The 20,051-nt window shown below is 43.7% G+C and overlaps 1 protein-coding gene across 1 annotated transcript; it reads left to right on the top strand.

The window, feature by feature from the left end:
• The first annotated feature begins 3,104 nt into the window (after positions 1-3,104).
• Positions 3,105-19,065, top strand: ARR3 (arrestin 3). The gene is made up of 16 exons (XM_072817819.1): positions 3,105-3,178; positions 3,444-3,474; positions 3,606-3,666; positions 3,861-3,905; positions 10,040-10,239; positions 10,362-10,421; positions 10,606-10,673; positions 11,337-11,472; positions 11,642-11,726; positions 12,005-12,077; positions 12,454-12,591; positions 14,383-14,466; positions 14,730-14,753; positions 14,942-14,994; positions 15,277-15,286; positions 15,845-19,065. The coding sequence occupies exons 1-16, from the start codon at positions 3,105-3,107 to the stop codon at positions 15,933-15,935; spliced, it is 1,233 nt and encodes a 410-aa protein (XP_072673920.1). The 3' UTR covers positions 15,936-19,065.
• The last annotated feature ends 986 nt before the right edge of the window (positions 19,066-20,051 follow it).

The raw sequence follows: 20,051 nt of genomic DNA, 5'->3' as shown, positions 1-20,051 counted from the left end.
TGTAAAACAATTACCCCAGACTTGGTGGTTTAAAACAGCACTTATTCTCTTATAGTTCTGGAGGTCAGAAGTCCAAAATCAGTTTCATTGCACCAAAATTAGGGTGTCAGTCAGGCTACACCTGAATTGCAACAGCCACCTTGTGACCATAAGAGACTATGAGGGGGAGGCAAATCCATGCCCTTGTCCTTTCCAGTATCCAGAGCTTCATTCCTCAATCTTCAAAGCCAGTGACATCGCATCTTGCTTCAGTTCTCGTATTGCCTTGTTTCCATAGTCAAATTTCCTTCCTTCTCCCTCTGTTTCCCTCTTATTTATAAAGAGACTAGTGGTTACATTTAGGGCCCATTCAGATGATACATAATAATCCCAAATCTCAAGATCCTTAATTTAATCATTTCTGCAAAGTCCTTTTTGCCGTATAAAGAAATATTCATAGGTTCTAGAGACTAGGACCCTATATGTTTGGGGTCCATTAAATAATGGACCTACCACATTAATAGCCTACCACAGTAGATAAAAATTTACCAAGCTGTGCAATTAAGATTTGTGCATTTTGCTATTTTGTAAATTATACCTCAGCCAAGAAAGGTACATACTTCTGGAATAGAGATAATGATTTAGGTTCAATCATAGTAATGAATTCAAGACCTACCAGATCATTTTTTTTTCCTGCTGAAAGGATCTGAACTGAAAGGGGATATGCTTCAAGTGTGGGTCTGAAGATAAAAATGGGCTGAAGGCTAGTCCAAAAATACATTCATTCTGAAGTTTTGCTTTCCCCACAGACACTAACTTTGGCAAGTGCATAACTCTTTACTGCATGTCCAGCATTAGTTTCAGTCCCACTGTGGTTTCTGCAGTCTGGACTTCTACCTCTCTCTGAAAATCCTTGAGAAGGGCAGAGTAATAGCAACTCAAAGACAAGTTCACGGGGGTATATATTGGCAAGGAATGGCAAAGGCTAACATAGTTTGCTGTACAAAAGGAATACAGGGCAGTTGCCCAGCAGTCACAATAGGGAGCAGGAAGTAGAAAAGGCCCAGCCCTCTAAGCCAGAGCCACAGCCATCCACTGAGGAATGGACACCCTGCTGTGGCAGGTTGAGGGCTGGCATCTCTGGATACTATGGATAGATACTAAAGACCAGCCAGCTCTATGAGGATTTGGACGTGGGGTAGGGTCCTGTATTCCCAGAGTTTGGAGGTTCTGTTTCTACATTCTCTATGTCCACGAAGCCTGGACCTGGGTACTATGAGAAGGACAGCCAAGAGAGGAAGGTTATTTTTGTTGCTGCCACTGTGGGGGTCCTGGCAGCTGTAGGACAGAAATATCTCTAATTCCATGAGTGGTCATACGAGGCAAGTGAAGCTGCTTAGAGCCTATAGCACAGACTTAGTTTCAGGGATTGGGGAGAGTTAAAAACTGGGTGGGAGGGTTTACTCTAGGTGGGAGTGATATGTCAATTGCTTATTCCCCCCACATGCAACATTCTCCAGGGGAACCTGCCCCTGGGCCAAGGATCCTCTGTTACTTTCCTCTGCATCAAGAAATGTTCAAGGCTCACAGACATATACACACACAGCCCAATACACTCAGCCTCCCCTCCTCAGTCACCACCCACACTTACAGAAGATTGACTCCTGCTGTGCACATAAGCTGGGATAATCAGGGATCTAAACAGTAGGTTTCAAGAGCCCCAAGTCCCATGTGGTGGGGGACTTTTTCCCATACTCTTAGCTTTTGTGTGGCCTGTAATAGCTGATCAAGAGATATAGAAACACTAGTGTATGACACAAGGCTCTCCTTTCAGAATCACAAGGCCTCCTCCTTCTATCCGTCACCATGCTTTTCCTTTAATGTCGACTCCCCTTAGATTCTAGTCTTAAGGCCAAAACCCTGTAGTTCCCCTTCTCAAGCTCCCCTAACTTTAACACTATCAGATTCAACTCTCTACCTCTATCCTGTCCCAGCAGCAAGAACCTGCTAATCTTTAGCCACTAATCTTTTAGCCTTTAATCTGCTTTCTAAACTCTTGGCACCTGAACTATTTATAAAACAGTGTTTTATGCCCCCCAACTCTACTCTTCTTCTCTGACCCCCACCAATCTAAATATTCAAAGGACCTCAAGTATAAAAGGCTGGAGAGGTAAGCATAGCAACCAGAGCTGGAGACGGATGTGAGCTTCATCTCTCTCCCCAGGTAATAGTCCGAAGTCCTCTATTTCTAACCCATACCAGGTCCCATATACCCTTGCCTTTAGCATCCCCATGAATATATTAAGGAGCATCTGAGGGCATCTTTCATGACACAGCCAGCAGGCACTTGGCCTGAGAGACCCTGTGACAGACCTCTGGAGGCTCCCTGGAGCTCACCCTCAGGCCAGACATGATATATAACAAAGAGAAGCACTAGACAGACATCTCCCTCTCTCTAAGGATCCCTACTCCAAGGCCTTTCACCTGGGGACACAGATAAGGCTAAGAAGGAGAAAATTGGGGGAAGGTGAAGAGAGTGATGAATAGATTCAAGGAAGGCTTTCTAGAGGTTTCTGCCACCAACAACCAAGAGCATGAGGGCTCCAACCCCTTCTCTCCCACACTTTTCTCCTCTCTTAACTGAGAGTTAAAGCCACCGTGAGATGAACTCAGGTTCAGAATCTATTGTAGGACAAAAGCAGACAGAATCCATTTTTTCTTCATTCATTTATTTGCGTATCTAACAAACATGTCTTGACACCTACTGTGTGCCAGGTGGTGTTCAGCCTCATCCAGTCAAATTTTCCTCAAATTGTCTTGATGGAGGGCTCTCTCCAGCCTGCTTTGAGACAAATTCCTTCTCTGTGAAGGTGGTCAAGAGTGTCCCAGCTATTCCAGGAAGCCATGCCATTTCTAGAGAATAGACAGAGTGGTTAGTCAACAATTTGTAAAAATAGGGTTTTTTTCCCCTGTCTGGGATGGGTGAGAGTGTGACTGAATAAGTAACCTTGGCAGGAGGGAGAATATAAGGCACTTGAATGGTAGTGAGGTATCTATTCAACAAGGAAAGGTTACACCACACTAGGTATGTCTGGATTGTATCCTGGAGAAAGAATTGGGACCAAATGACTGAGCCTTCCTCCTTCTTTCCCTCTTCTCAGAAAAGGCTCAACATCAACTTCATGGCTCACATCTCAAGGTAAGTAAGAACTCCTAATTCTCTGAATCTGTGACTTGTCCCCTATCCAAACCCAAGTACCTGCTTTGTGGTAGAGGAGTTTCCAACTTCTCAACTTGTAACTTGAACTCTATCCCAATTACCTCCACCTTTGCACCATTTCATGCTCCTTGAGCCTCTTCTCCTAATCCTAAGAATACTTCCTTTTCTTCTCCACTTCCTTCTTCTCCTCTTCCCTTTTTTCACAATGACCCTCCCTATTTTCTTTCTGATTTTCTCTTTATAGAGTGTATAAGAAGACCTGCTCCAATGGGAAGGTGAGAGAACCTGGCCTAGCCAGGCAAATGAAAGGGCAAAAGGGAGAGGTCTCAAGGGTTTGCCTTGAGGATTCAGGGGAAGCCATTCAAAGATGATTATGATAATAACACGCAAGGTTGTTCCACAACAGCTTGCCATCTACCTGGGGAAACGGGACTTCGTGGACCATGTGGACATGGTGGATCCCATTGGTCAGTGAGTCTAAAAAGGGAAAGAACCTGGGGAGAAGGGAATGGGAGCCAGCAACTAAAAGCCAAGAAAGGAACATACAGAAGAGGAGGCCAATTCAAGGGGAAAATGGGAGGAACTATTTCAGGGATGGATTTCTGTTTCATAGTCTAAGGATTTTTCCTGACCATGGTACCGTCTCTCGCTCTCTACACAGATGGTGTAGTCCTGGTTGACCCCGATTACTTGAAGGGTCGAAAGAGTAAGTAAAAATTCTCTTGGCCTTTGTATGTGCCAGGGATCCCAAACTGAAATGTCACACACGCCAGACAAGTAACTTAAATGAATAGACTAAACGAATGGACCAGAGGGGTAGAAGAAAACCAAAACGTGGTGAGAACTGTGAATGCCTTGTCTGGTGGGAGTTAATAAATGGGAATTTTAGCCTAGTGTGGCCAAATTTTCTGGTTGTTGGACAGGAACTGGAAATGAAGCTCAGAATAAGACCTTCAGAGGCCTAAATTCTGAAAAGATTATGGTACCTCTTCCCCCAAATAATATTCAAAATAGGTTTATTTCTAAAACATAAATAAAATTTTATTTTTCAAAAGTATACAAAATGTATATGTGTGCTGGAATTCAAATAGATTTTTTCTAAGCTTTCTGATTTTCTTTATTATTTTTCATGGTACTCTACTTTGTTGCTGAACTGAATGTGGGCTTAGACTGGCTATGGAAAGATGCAGTATTCCAGAAATCCATATTTTCACGAAAATTTCATGATTTTCAAATGTTGGCAACCAACTAAAAGATTTTTAAAGGTCTAGATAGATCAAAAAATTTACATTTTTCATTAGTCTGGATGTGACCCTTAGACTGACATTTTGCAACCTCTGGTATATATCTTTCTACCTCTTCTGTGTAGGGAAACCCCGTCTTTTCTGGGTGTGTGTGTGGGAAATCCCAAGTAAACAAACAAAGAAAACCATAGCACCAGCAAGTAACAACAAGAGACATTACTCCGGCCACAGCACCATAGATCAAGATTACATTGAAATATTTTTGCACTGCTTTAATAAATTTCTTTTAGTTTGTGATTCAATAAGTTTGAAAGTTGGGTTTGACTTGAAAAAGGCTCAGAATAAATTGATGAATACTAGTTCAAATATAACCTTTAGATACTGTGAGATAAAAATAACCTTATTTTTTCTGACTAAACAGTGTGGATAAGCCATCCAGCCAGTTTTAAATATCAGAGGAATTCTGTGGAATACCCACTAAATTAACCAACTTGAGATTCTCAATTACTCTGTATTTCTAAAAAAACAAAAACAAAAAAACCTAAATCATTTTCTCACATTCCTACAAAATCTTCAGAATAACCTACAGAAAGAAATATTTAGCGTAAAAAAATGCATGTTGATCTGGAATATGTGTTTTCCCTTTTACTCAAATCTTTCTTATGTTCCTAAAAGAATTTTTTTATTATTCGTTTAAGTTGTATATATTTCTTAAGTTTGTTCCTTAGCTATTTTACATGTTTTGCTACTTTTATGAAGATAATTTTGTTTGCATATTTTCTAATATTTTTTTCTATCAAGTTTCATTTATTGATGTAAAATATGCTTATACTATACTACTGAGTGATAAAGGCCAATTGTAGGGCAGTATACGTGGTCCTGTGAAAGATATACTGTTTAACAAAAAACTATATGGGATCTCTCTGTATTATTTCTTACAACTGCTTGTAAATCTACAACAATCTCAAAAAGTCCACTTTCAAATAGGCAATGTCACAAATATCTAAGGTAGCCTGATGTTTAATTATAGACACAAAGCTGAGAAGCAATTGCAAGCGATATGAACAGCAGTAGTTTCTGCAACACGAAGTATGATGACAGAGTTTTGAATCATTTTTTGTTTGTATTTTCTGATTTTCATACAATTACTATGTATTATTTGTATAACAGACACAAATTTAAATTTTTTTGGTCTTTTTTGTATTTTTTTATTGGAGTTCGATTTGCCAACATATAGTATAATACCCAGTGCTCATCCCATCAGGTGCCCCCCTCAGTGCTCATCACCCAGTCACCCCATCCCCCCGCCCACCTCCCTTTCCAGTACCCCTTGTTCGTTTCCCCGAGTTAGGAGTCTCTCATGTTTTGTCACCCTCTCTGATATTTCCCACACATTTTCTCTTGTTTCCCCTATAATCCCTTTCACTATTTTTTATATTCCCCATATGAGTGAAACCATATGATTGTCCTTCTTCAACTGACTTACTTCACTCAGCATAATACCTTCCAGTTCCATCCATGTCGAAGAAAATGGTGGGTATTCGTCCTTTCTAATGGCTGAGTAATATTCCATTGTGTATATATATATATATATATAATAATGGACATATATATGTACATATATATATATATATATATACAATGGAATACATATACATATCACATCTTCTTTATCCATTCATCTGTTGTTGGATATCGAGGCTCCTTCCACAGTTTGGCTATTGTGGACATTACTGCTATGAACATTGGGGTGCAGGTGTCCCGGTGTTTCACTGCATCTGTATCTTTGGGGTAAATCCCCAGCAGTGCAATTGCTGGGTCGTAGGGCAGGTCTATTTTTAACTCTTTGAGGAACCTCCACACAGTTTTCCAGAGTGGCTGTACCAGCTCACATTCCCACCAACAGTGCAAGAGGGTTCCCCTTTCTCCACATCCTCTCCAACATTTGTGGTTTCCTGTCTTGTTAATCTTCACCATTCTCACTGGTGTGAGGTGGTATCTCGTTGTGGTTTGGATTTCTATTTCCCTGATGGCCAGTGATGTGGAACATTTTTTCATGTGCTTGTTGGCCATGTGTATGTCTCCTTTGGTGAAATTTCTGTTTATGTCTTTTGCCCATTTCATGATTGGATTGTTTGTTTCTTGGGTGTTGAGTTTCATAAGTTCTTTATAGATCTTGGATACTAGCCCTTTATCTGATTTGTCATTTGCAAATATCTTCTCCCATTGTGTAGGTTGTCTTTTACTTTTGTTGACTGATTGTTTTGCTGTGCAGAAGCTTCTATCTTGATAAAGTCCCAATAGTTCATTTTTGCTTTTGTTTCTCTTGCCTTCATGGATGTATCTTGCAAGAAGTTACTGTGTTCAAGTTCAAAAAGGGTGTTGCCTGTGTTGTCCTCTAGGATTTTGATGGATTCTTGTCTTACATTGAGATCTTTCATCCATTTTTAGTTTATCTTTTGTGTGGTGTAAGAGAATGGTTCAGTTTCATTCTTCTGCATGTGGATGTCCAATTTTCCCAGCACCATTTATTGAAGAGACTGTCCTTTTTCCAGTGGATATTCTTTCCTGCCACAAATTTAAATTAATAACTTTATAATAGACATTGAATTTTTAAAATTGAAAATGAACTGTTTTCTAGCATGCAAAAAGGATGATCCTAAATTGCTAAAGAACCAGAAAGTTTGGAGGCAGGGGAGATGATGCCCTACCCACTTGCAAACAGGGGGATATGCCAAAAACAATCCACCTTCTTACCACCCTCACCTCAGGGGCTACTACATATCCCTCTGCCTCACCCATGCTGATATTCTGTGTTATTCCTCATCTCTTTCATTTCCTCCCTCCTCATGTTTCCTTGTAGCTACCTCTTTTCCTCTCTTTCTCACCTTTTTTGTCTTCTCCTTTATTTTTCCTTCTTTCCTTTTCCTTTTCTTTCTCTCTCTTTTCTCCCTCTTAAATGGGCCGTAATTGAAAACCAAGGGGAATTTATTTGTCACATCTTTTGAAAATTGTGAAGCTTGTCTCCATTATAGAAAAATTAGAAAGTACAGGTGAAGGAGAAAAGAAACTACAATCCTACCCTATCACTCAAAGATAATCACCAATAATATTTTAGTTTATATTTATTCACATTTTCTGTGTGAAATAGCTATATTTTTACTTAAAATGCAATATCATAAATAATATTTTCTAATCTTTTTCATCTATGTTCATATAGAGAAACCTATAAATTTCTCAGTTGCTTAGTAGTATACTGCATGGGGAACCATAATTTAGTCAATCTTCAATCAGACATTTTTTGCTGTTATAAACAACTCTGTAAAGTACATACTTGTGTATGTACACACACACATATATATATCTTTCATATTTGTCCAATTATTTCTTAAGAGTAAATGGCTAGAGAAGAAATGAAAGTCCAAAGGGCATTCACACATTTTTAAAGCTTTCTATTGCCAAACTGCCCTCCAAAATAGTTGTACCAATTGACTCTCCCTCCTGCCATATATGAGGCCGCCCATTGCCCCAGTCCTTATAAACACTACCATTATCATTACTTTCAGTTTTCATTGTATCTTTTGAATATAGATTCACTTTTCTTGTTCTTAATTTTAAAAGCAGATCATCTGTCTGATATTTTGATCTCTTAAAAATACTACAATAAGTTGCTTTCTACTAGCATGTGCTTTTCTGTGGGTCAGGGCTCCTGGTAGAAGTAAGATTCCCCATCCCTGTTCTACCTCTTTCCTTCCCTCAATCTCTATCACTCTGTCCTTGGACAGCAGGTAGCCCTCTGTACCCCATCCCACATTCCACTAGTCCACTGAAGTGGCTTTCTATTTGCCCCTAATCTTAGGTACCAGCTGCATAAGTATGGGTTCAATTATAACTATCCCATTTCTGCCAATATTCCCATGATTATCATCATCATTCACATCTATAATTACAGTTTTCAAAGGGATTTCTTATACATCAACTCCTCGCATGAACTCCTATGACGTAGGTTGGGCACACGCAACTCTGGGCTTTGGAGTCACACAGGCCTGGGTTGAAACTCTGGGCCATCCCTTAATAGCTCTGAGCTCATTTTCTCCACCTATAAAGTGGAGATAATACTTCAGAGGAGGGGTACCTAGCTGACTCAGTTGGTAGAGCATGCCACTCTTGATCTTGTGGTGGTGAGTTCAAGCTCTGCATTAGATGTAAAAATTACTTAAGAAAATAAAATATTTTAAAAAGATATTATTTATTTATTCATAAGACACACACACACAGAGAGAGAGAGAGAGAGAGAGAGGCAGAGACACAGGCAGAGGGAGAAGCAGGCTCCATGCAGGGAGCCCAACGTGAGACTCGATCCTGGGACTCCAGGATCACACCCTGGGCTGAAGGCAGGCGGCAAACCGCTGAGCCACCAAGGGATCCCCAAGAAAATAAAATATTTTAAAAATAATAGTTCAGGGGCACCTGGGTGACTCAGCAGTTGAGCATCTGCCTTTGGCTCAGGGTGTGATCTGGGGTATGGGAATCGAGTTCCATATCAGGTTCCTTTCAGGGAGCCTGCTTCTGCCTCTACCTATGTCTCTGCCTCTCTCTTTCTTTCTGTCTCTCATGAATAAATAAATAAAATCTTAAAAAAAAATTTTTTTTGACAAGCTGATGTGTGTGAAATGTTATCTCATTGTGGCTTTAATTTGCATTTGTCTGATTACAAATGAGACTGGACAAGTTTTCATGTATAGTTTTAAGATTCATTGTTTATTTTAGAGAGAGCGTGCGTGCGGTGGGGAGGGGCAGAGGGAGAGTTAAAGAGAATCTCAAGCAGACTCCACACCAAATGCAGAGTCCAACACGGAGCTTGATCACACAACCCTGAGATCACGACCTGAGCCAAATCCAGGAGTTGGACACAACCGACTGAGCCACCCAGGCACCCCGGTATATTTTCAAATCTTGCCATTCTACGTTGTGTTTCTGTGTAGAACCTCTCCATATTCTTTGCACACTTTTATATTGGGATTTTTAGATTATTGATTCGTGGGAGTTCTTTATATATCACAAATGTTAAAACTTTTTTGTTGAAGTAGAGTTGACACACAATGTTACATTAGTTTCAGGTTAGGAATGCTAAACTTTTGTTTGCCAAATATGTTGCAAATATATGCAGGCTTTTGCTTGTTTCATTGTTTATAAAGACTCTTTTTTTTTCAATATTTTATTTATTTATTTATTTATTTATTTATTTATTTATTTATTTATTTATGAGAGAGAGAGAGAGGCAGAGACACAGGCAGAGGGAGAAGCAGGCTCTATGCAGGGAGCCTGACGCGGGACTCGATCCCGGGACTCCAGGATGACGCCCTGGGCCAAAGGCAGGTGCTAAACCGCTGAGCCACCCAGGGATCCCCTATAAAGACTCTTCATGTAAAGAAGTTTTAAATTTTACTGTAGTCTAATATATTAATCTTTTTCTTCATGGCCATATGGTTTCACTCATATTACATAGTTCTCTCCATGTCTTCCTATGAGCCATTTAAGAACTTCCTTTCTGCCTCAGGCATGATGGGTCACTCTCTTCCTCCTTTGCCTGCAGTGTTTGTCATGTTGACATGTGCCTTTCGCTATGGCCATGATGACTTGGATGTGATTGGTCTGACGTTCCGCAAAGATCTGTACGTACAGGTGCTGCAAGTGTTCCCACCAGAGCCCACCAGCCCCCAAGGGCCCCTCACGGTCCTACAGGAGCGACTGCTGCAAAAGCTGGGAGACAATGCCTACCCCTTTACCCTGCAGGTACTGACCCCCATGTCCTCGGCGAGGTTGCCAGGGAAGATTAAGTCAGGAAGCCAAAGAGGCTCAACAAAAGAAGGGGGTCCCTATTTCTTCTGTTTGCTGACTTCTTTCTGATCCCCCAGATGGTTGTTAACCTGCCCTGTTCGGTGACATTGCAACCAGGTCCTGAAGATGCAGGAAAGGTAAGTTCTGGGTTCTGAGAAAAAGGGATAAACAGTCAGTTCTAGGAGGAGGGACAGAGGGACAAAGGAACAAGACTGGAGAAGTGGACAGCTAAGGGATGGGGTCAGGCATTTCCTTATAGACCCAAGAGGAAAGAATAGGCAGTGTTGGAGATGAGTTCTCTTTGCCCCCGCCCCCTTGCAGGCTTGTGGGATTGACTTTGAAGTGAAGAGTTTCTGTGCTGAAAACCTGGAGGAGAAAATTTCCAAGAGGTAGTCTCTGGTCCTCTCCAAAATCCCTGCCTCTGGACAGTGTTAAAAAACAGATCTTGATCTCAGGAGAGAAACAGCCCTACTTCTAACCTCCATAGCACCATCGCCACTGTCTCAGATGTCCAACTCTGATTCCCCTCTGACTTCTCTTCCTTGCTCAATGACAGTCAGCAAACTTTTCTGTAAAAGGCCAAAAAATAAATATTTAGGCCCTATAAAATATAAAATAAATATTTATGAGCCCTATAGTTTCTGTTGCAACTACTCAACTCTGCCATTGTAGTGCGAAAGCAGCCATGGATAGTATGTAAATGAATGAGCAGGCTCTCTTCCAATACAACTTTATTTATAGACACTAAAATTTGAATTTTATATAATTTCCACATGTCATGAAATATTATTGTTGACTTTTTTTCAACCATTTAAAAATATAGTAACCCTTCTCAGCTTGTGGGCCATACAAAAACAGGCAGCGAGCCAGATTTGGCCAGTGGGCCATAGTTTGCTGGCCCTACATTGAGGGCCTAGGGGAGAGGCTTTATCCCACCGCCACCCACCCCCCACCCCAAGCAAGGACTGGCCCCTGGGGGTGGCATGGAAAAGGTCTGTGGTTCCCAAAGGAGATGTTCAGGCTAACCTCTTGGCCTCTACTCCTCTACTCAGAGACTCGGTGCGGCTGGTGGTTCGAAAAGTACAGTTTGCAATCCCAGAGCCAGGCCCTGGCCCCTGTGCCCAGACTACCCGCCGCTTCCTTCTGTCAGCTCAGCCCCTACAGCTCCAGGCCTCAATGGACAGAGAGGTTTGTGACCCACACTTCCGGACCCCTACCCTGGAACCACTCTGATTTCCTACTTCGGTAGACCGGGATGGAAGCCAGGGCAACAACCGTGCTAAGGAAACAGGAATTCTAGGTCTTGATCTGGGTGTTCTCCCTCCACCTTCATGATAAGCCTCTCTTCCTGCTTCAGGTTCACTACCATGGCAAACCCATCGCTGTCAATGTTTCTATCAACAACTGCACCAACAAGGTCATCAAGAAAATCAAGATTTCAGGTGAGCTCCTTTTCCTATCCCCCTGCACCTGGTCTCTAATCCACGGCTCCTTTTCTAAAACTCAGCTCCACTTACCCAGTCTGCATTAATCCAGACTTTCACTCTAATGCAGGCTTATCAAAATACGTGTCTTTGTCCACATGCACATCTAAGTGCATCAAGCATAGTGTACCCACATATAAGGTCACATCTGAGGCCAGGGAGTCGGGGTCTTGAAGATGATGACTGATCATGTGCTTGAGGATGATGATGATCATGTGCTTTTCCTGGCTGTGCAGTTGACCAGATCACAGATGTTGTCCTGTACTCCTTAGACAAGTACACCAAGACCGTCTTCATTCAGGAGTTCATGTGAGCTGGTGCTGGGGCTAGGGTCAGAAAGCCAAGGGGTGGGTTGGTAGGAAGGGGTTGGGGACTGGAAGCAAAGGAGGCTGTTGGTAAAAGAAGGAAGAGGGTAGGAACCCAGGACTGAGGGAGGTCAAGGTGAGGGCTGAGGGATTCCCAGGAGAACAGGAGGGAGGCTACCCATAAGAGGACATCAAAATGCGGACAGAGGTCAGGGGTATATGAATTTCCCACCAGAGTGAATTGTTCCCACTCTCCAGAGTGGGACATGCCAGCACCCTTGGATATCCCAGTAGGTTTGTGGAATTGTGCAAGAGACATGGGAATGAAAGTACACTTAATTTGCAAGCCTAGCCTAAGTTCTTCTCTTCTCCTTTTAAAGGGAGACTGTAGCTGCTAACTCCAGCTTCTCTAAGAGCTTTGAAGTAACCCCACTCCTGGCTGCCAACTGCCAGAAACAGGGCCTGGCACTGGATGGCAAACTCAAGCATGGTGATACCAATCTGGCCTCAAGCACCATGTAAGCTCAAATGTGACTCCCAAGCTCTATTTTCTCTCTCCAACCCATTCTGCATGCTATGTACATAGTCCTGAGCTACCACCTATAATGAAGCCTACTTATTTTTTCTAAATATCCCTAGGCCAGTGTTCAGAGATCCCTGCAGGCCTGAGGGCCAACAGGAAGCTAAATAATGCCATAGGACCAATACCCAGGCTTAGGTCACAGGCAGCAAGAAAGGAAAAAGCAGAGAGGAAAATTGCCTGTGTTGTGTCTTTCATAGCTCACAAAGGTCATATATATATATATATATATATATATATATATATATATATAATTTTTATAAGAATCACATTAATATAGGCTTGATATGTACATATTCTTATTTCAATTTACACTTAAGGGACCCTGAGGCTCAGAGGCATGAAGGAACTTGTCCAAGCCTGTATCACTAGTAAGCGGCAGAGGTGGAAAGGATTCTACTGCATGTTGTCCGGCTCTAACACTGTGATCTCTAGAGTAGCTACTCTCTAACAAAGACAGAAATGGAGTGAAAAGGCTAGGAGATGAGAAATGGAGGGGCAAGACCAAAAAAAAGGAGAACAAGAGAATAGGAACTGATAGATTTCTATCAAATCATTCATTTGGCCCCATGCTTTTGGAGGCCCTAGTGTTAGATGCATCTCCCACCAAAAGCCATCTGCCACCATCTGGTAAGTGTCCTTCTCTGTGCCTCATCAATGTTGTAGCTATAGATTGTTATTGCTAGAAAGACCCTTAGGAATCAACCAGACAGCATTATTCTATAGATGAAGGATCAGTATTCCAGAGTCACGAAGAGACTTTCCCAATATCATACAGTTTTCTGTATTTTAGTTTCCAATCAGTGAGTTTTCATGGAGCACCTGTTACATGCTCATTCCTATGCTAAGCAATGTGAGCGGATACAAAGAAGTTTGAGACAGTCTCTGCCTTCAGTCAGTTTATGGCCTAGATGGAGAACAAAGAAGAATGCGGATGCAATCTAAAGGTTAAATGTTTGTACAAGTAGTTCAGATTAGAAATTCAATAGAAGTTAAAAGAAGCCAGCAAAGCTGGAGAGGGCTTCCTGGTAGAGATTGAATGAGCTAGATCTTGAGGCAGTGTAGGATCTGGATAGCGACAGAGGAAGGAAAGAGCATCCAGATTGGGAGCATGGCATGGGCAAGGCCAGGAGGTGGGAGTCTGCATGGCATGTTCTGAGCATGGAGAGAGGATAGGTCCACTTAGGGTTGTTTTCCAGGTGTTAGGGGGTAGGGCAGGAGAGGTTAGAGAGACTGGGTGGGGCCAGTTTGTTAAGGGTCCTGAAAGCTAAGCCCAGTAATTATTTTTTTTTTTTTTTTTTTTTTAAATTTTTTTTTTTTTTTTAATTTTTATTTATTTATGATAGTCACAGAGAGAGAGAGAGAGACAGAGACATAGGCAGAGGGAGAAGCAGGCTCCATGCACCGGGAGCCTGATGTGGGATTCGATCCTGGGTCTCCAGGATCGCGCCCTGGGCCAAAGGCAGGCGCCAAACCGCTGCGCCACCCAGGGATCCCAAGCCCAGTAATTATATTCAGAGAGGTAGGATGTTGAGCAGAGTGTAACATGGTAAAACTGGATTTTACAAACAGAAATGTGATTTCAGTGAGAAGGAGAGATTAGAGCATGGAAGGTCTGCTAGAAAAGGTGAACAGGAAGGGACTGAGGGACTGAATGAATTACTCCCCTAATCCTCCACCCCACCCTCGGCCCCAACAAACACACAACAATGAATACTACCACCTCCAGTCTTCAACCTGGAATGAACAAGGAGCTGCTGGGGATCCTGGTGTCCTACAAAGTGAGAGTCAACCTGATGGTGTCTGGTGGAGGGTGAGCGAGGGTTCAGGGTCAGTTTGGGAAGGGGCTGGGGAGCCACTTTTGTTTCCCCCTTGGTTGGACTGACCCAAACAAGCTGTTCCCCACCCCTTCTCCCAGATCAGTTTCCCAAACCTGTGAGCTCAGTGAGCAAGCCAACTTTCCTCCCAGAAACCTGTTCTGAGACTGAATTGTCCTTATGATCCCTTATCCCCCAGTAAAGCTAGGTTGCCACTCTTCATTTCCAGCTGCTAATTTTACTGTCCTTCAACCCTCAGCATCTTAGGTGACCTGATAGCCAGGTAAGAGATGCAAGGGGAAGCAGTGGGGAGAGGGGGCTGGGGCAAGATGGGGAGGATGAGGAGATGATGAGACCAAAAGAGTGCCAAATGAAAGTGTGAGGACATCCCAGGACCAGAAAACTGAGGGAGAGAGGTTCAGGGAGTGGCCTCGGAGGGAGATCTGTAACTGTCCCTTGGAATCCTTGCAGCGATGTTGGCGTGGAGCTGCCCCTGATCCTGATGCATCCAAAGCCATCACATGGTGAGTGACTAGGTGGGACTGGTAGGAACAGTGGTCCTGAGTGTTGGGGACTAAGCAGTTCTGCTCTCATGAATCAAGGACTATCAGTGTGGGTAGAGAATGTTGGATTCCTAGGTTTTGGGGGGGCGCGGGTACGCGTGGGGCGGGGCTGGGAGGTTTTCAGGCGGGCGGGGAGGAGAGAGTTAAAAAGGGAGTGGGAAGAGAAACAACACATTTATTCTTGGAACTGAGCGCCCCGGTCTGCTTCACTTCCATTTTTCCCTCTCTCCACGCTTGCTACAGAGGCTGCTAGGTAAGGAAATGTGAGGCCCGGAAGCCCCATCCCCTTTTCCCCATTGCCACCCTCCATTTTATGACGATGGAAATGTTAAAAAGCTTCCCTGGAGTGTTGCTTTCAATGCTGTGCAGTAGAAACATACGGTTTAGCTTCGTGTCATAGTTCAGTGCTTTTCATACGTCTTCCACCCCCTGCTCTTCTCAGAATCCTCCTTCCCCCTCATCCTTTCCATTTTTTTCCTTCCCCTCACTCCCCCGCCTTCCTTCCGTCTTTCGTTCTTTGATCCCTCCCCTCCTCCCCACCCCCCATTCTCATTTCCCCTCCAGCACTCTGTGGCGCGTGGGGGTGGGGTGGGGGGGACGGATGTTTCGGGAGATTGGAGAGGGAGAGAAGGGAAACAAGCCGGAGTGGTCGACCGGGGTGGAGATGGGGGTAGCAACCGAGAGGGGGCTGAAGATCCGGGCTGGGAAGCAGAGAAGGGGTCACTTTTCTGGGATCACAGAAAGGGAGTGAGCGTGGACGATGCCCAGAAACTTGCTCCTAACCTTCCATTCCCCTTTGCTGTTTTGCAAGCTCTGAGGACATAGTCATTGAGGAGTTTGCTCGGCAGGAGCGGCGAGAGAGCCAGGAGGCTTTGGAGGAGGAGGGGGACGAGGGAAGCTGAGCACCTTCCTTTGGTGCCTCTGTTTGGGAGCCCCACTGTAACGCTCTAATAAATCAACTTGTCCCAGACGTGCCTGGCAATCTCTTTGGTATTTCCTTCTCCAGGAGGTAATGGATGGGAAATATCAGAAAGGGAGACAGAACATGAGAGACTCCTAACTCTGGGAAATGAACAAGGGGTGGTGGGGGTGACTGGGTGACAGGCACTGAGGGGGGCACTTGATGGGATGAGCACTGGGTGTTATGCTATATGTTGGCAAATTGAACTCCAATAAAAAAATGGAAAAAAAGAAAAAAAAAAAGAGGTAATGGAGTATGGAGAACAGCACCCTCTGCTCCTGTCCATGATTACTCTCTACCATGTGGTTTTCCCCTAAACAACCCTGGACTTCCCTCTGGCAAGGCCCCTTGCCCTCCGTGGGTCTTTCGACTTTCCCTCTGGGCCCTGGCCATCCCAGCCCCTACCCTACCACCACAGCACCCCTACCACCCTACTCCCGTGATCACCCACTGCTATAGGCAGGACCTGAGGGGGCATGGCCGTGTGCCAAGCCCTGGGCAGCGTGCAAGGTGATGAGCAGCAGATGGACAGAGAAGAGTTGTGTGCTCTTGTCAGAGCACCACCTGAGAGCACCACCCACCTGCCGCGATGTACACCCTCACAAGAGGGGCCCAGGGCAAGGCCAGAGGCTTCTCCGGGAAACCACTTAGATTCTCTACACAAATCCAAACTCCTGTGCCTGGGGTAGCAGAGCAGGGAAGGGAGGTACATGGGTAGGGCTTTGGCAATAGGGCTGTGTAAGGTACAGTATCGAGGCCGAGGAGGTGGTATCAATTTCCTCAGGGTGATGATTGGCCTACTTACCTACTTCAAGGTGGGAAAGATAAGGTTCATCATGGGCTTCAAGTACTACAGCTTTAGTTGCCTGCCAGGTGAGCCCACCATCAAGGCATCATACAGTACATTTTTGTCCCCGCCTTGGCCAACTCACCTAGGGATTCTTCTCAAAGTTATCTTTTGTGAGCGTTGAGAAGTTGAGCCCTGGACCACCTTTTCTAGGGCCATTCTCCACTTCTGGTTCTGAGACTGCCTGGTATTGGGAGTAGAGGAGTGGTGCAGAGTATCTGACTCTTGGTTGCAGGTATTCATTGGAATTGGCTTCCTGTCTAAGACCATGTACTTGGGAGAACCAAATAGTGAATGATTAGTCTCTTATCACTAACATTATACCTCAATACCTTAGGCCTATGCATTAATGGTAGGGTAGCACCATCTTCGACTATTTGTGGAAGAGGGGAAGAAAAATATGAAGCCTCCCCAAATGACCAAACCCTGCTTCTTTTCTCTGCCTTCATCTCATCTCCACCTGTAGCACAAAATCCAGGAGGCTTTGAATCCTTAAATCTGCTGCTCTATACATAAGGTCTTCCTCAATCAAAACAGTATATTGCGATTGGATCTGTCCTAGGAATGCTAGGCCACTTGGTTTGTGGCCAGAGCAACCACTTTTCAGGGACCCAGTTTCTTTGATCCTTTTTGGTTTGCCTTTTAAGTTCTAACCTTTAAAAGGCAAGTTTCTTTCCTTTCTAAACATTTTCTTATGCAGGTTCAGGCTGCAGCTATGGGACACAGCTGGCCGGGAGTGCTTTTGCAGCCTAAATTTCTACTACATGTGATTCAACTACTGCAGTGGCTGGCTATGATGTCACAAGTGGATGTTCTGTCGTTTTATTTGAAAAAGGGATTGAGGGAAACAATAGGTTGGTAAGACTAGCAGAGAGGAAGGGCAGGTACATTATCCTCTCTAAACCTCTACTAAATGTTTCAACTCTCTACAACACATTCTTTTGTAGATTATCAATGCTTTCAAGGAGACAGGTAAGTGGGTAGATATAGGAGCACAAAGAAGTGAGGATATCATCATCATGTTAGTGGATAACAACACTGATCTGAACAACAAAAAGTAACTACAACTTCTGGCACACCTAGAGTCAATCTCTGTGGGAAGGCTCTCTTGTGCTGTTTATAAGGGAGGAGTTTACCAGTTTCAGGGAATAGAAAGATGATGGGTTCAAGGCTTCTATGGTTGGTGTCCTGGGGAGGCATCATCACACTTCAGAAGGATCTGTCTTTATCCACTTTGAGTTACCACTTACCACTCTCTGGTCCCTCACATCATTTGTCATTTGTCCAGACAAGTCTCTGTAGATGATGGGGAAGAAAAATCCAGAGACCTCATATGTGATGTTTGAGACCAGTGCCCAAACCAGTTACAATGTGAAATATGTAATATCCATTTCTCTTTAGGATACTTCTGTTGCACTTGTCTCTAGCTACCCTCCACTGCTTACTCTTTTGGATAACCTTGGCTTGTCCTATCTTGGGGCAGGTACAAGGTTCATTTCCCTACCATTCAGTACAAAGGCCCAATATCGTCTCTGAATCTGGCCTTTTACATGCATTTAACACATGCACACAGCTATCCCAGCACATGGCTTCTGCCCTTCCATCCAGAATTCATTTCCACTGAAGAGGAGCATCCTTTATCCTAGCTTTGCTGGGCTAAGGAGTGTAAAGCAGAGAAGGCAAACTTCCTTTGATGAGTTAGATGGCCAGTCCTGACAGATATTTAAGGGAAAATGGGACTAACCTCAGCACAAAGTAGCTTCCTGGTTTGCCTTCAGGCAAGAAGAGGTCAGATCAGAATTCTTCTTCTGTGTCTCCAAGAAGCTGCCCTTCGTAGTTGAGACTTAACCCCAGTCACATCCCTCTTACCATAACACACTTCAGTGGTTGAAATCCAACTGGAGCCTTTCACGGAGTCAGGCATCAAAAGCCACTGTTCCTGTTGATAACCTGGTCTCTTGTCTAATTTGATGAATTTATTGCTTTTGGGCTTGCCAGTAATCCATCCCCCCCCTCAGATTTAAGGTTTAAATCCCTGGCTACTTAACTAAGCTTTCATATAGTTTCTGAATTTAGGAGCAAAACAGAACCCCTGAGGGGCACCTGGCTGGCTCAGTCGGTGGAGCAGGAGGCTCTTTATGTCAGGGCCATTGAGTTCTAGCCTCACAATGGGTGTGGGTCATACTTAATATAAAAATAAAAGTTTTAATAGAACCTCTGAAAAGGCTATTGTTTTTCTTGACTGCATCTCGCTGCCGTGGGGTGGAAAATTCTTGCAGGGCCCAGGAATCCCACCTTACTTTCTCTGACTGATAAAAACTCTAAAAGGGATATAGTCCTATAGCAGCTGGGATACCTCAGAGGCAGATACAGTTCATTCCCCATATTTTTAGCTACACCTTCAATAAATGACCAGTCCTTTTGCCTCAGCCTGTTATCGTTTGTATCTTCTCCATGCTATACCTGTACCTTTACAATGCAGTTGTGTCATGCTGGTGTCATGACAAAGAACCATTCTAAGTACCTCAAAGTGAGAACCAATTTAGGGCAGGCTTTTTGCCTCCTAGGCCCATGGCACTTAGTTGGGACTTTTTACCATGTTTACCACACTTCTTAGACAGCTGTTTTAAAACCTGCTAACCACAGGAAGAGTCTTGGACCTCAACATTCAGTAGACTCAACCAATATGCCTTTGTGCAAGTATATCAGCCTCCAGGTTTTCAGATGGCCACTGAGGGACAGCACAGCAAATAGAAGCACAGAATGGGAGTGGGATTTCCCAGGCAGCACAGGGCTAAATTCTACCTCCAGCTCTATTCACAAGGACATTGCTACTGTCAATAGCACATAGTAAAGCTGAAAAGGGATTTATAGAGAGCCAGAACTTCCTCAAAGAGATATACTATTTAGAACTGTTTCCCATATTTGAAGACTTTTTTAAAAACTCAGATTTCCAGGTTCCACCTGAGAACAACAGAATCACTCTCCAGTGGCAGGGCCTGGAAATACATGTTTAAGCTTCCCAAGATTCTTTCAAGGCAAATTTGGGACTTTCATCATGGGGGCACTTCACTTCATACCTCATTAGAAAACTTCCTTTTCTGAATGGGTTTTTTTTTAAAAAAGATTTCATTTACTTAGGAGAGAGAGAACGGGCAGGGGTAGGGGCAAGGGGGCGGGCGGGGGGAGAAGCATGCTCTCTGCTGAGCA

This window comes from Canis lupus, chromosome X, assembly GCF_048164855.1.
Source record: "Canis lupus baileyi chromosome X, mCanLup2.hap1, whole genome shotgun sequence".
Classification (NCBI taxonomy): Eukaryota; Metazoa; Chordata; class Mammalia; order Carnivora; family Canidae; genus Canis; species Canis lupus.
Note: the sequence above shows the minus strand (reverse complement) of the source record. Positions and strands in the feature narration are given on the sequence as shown.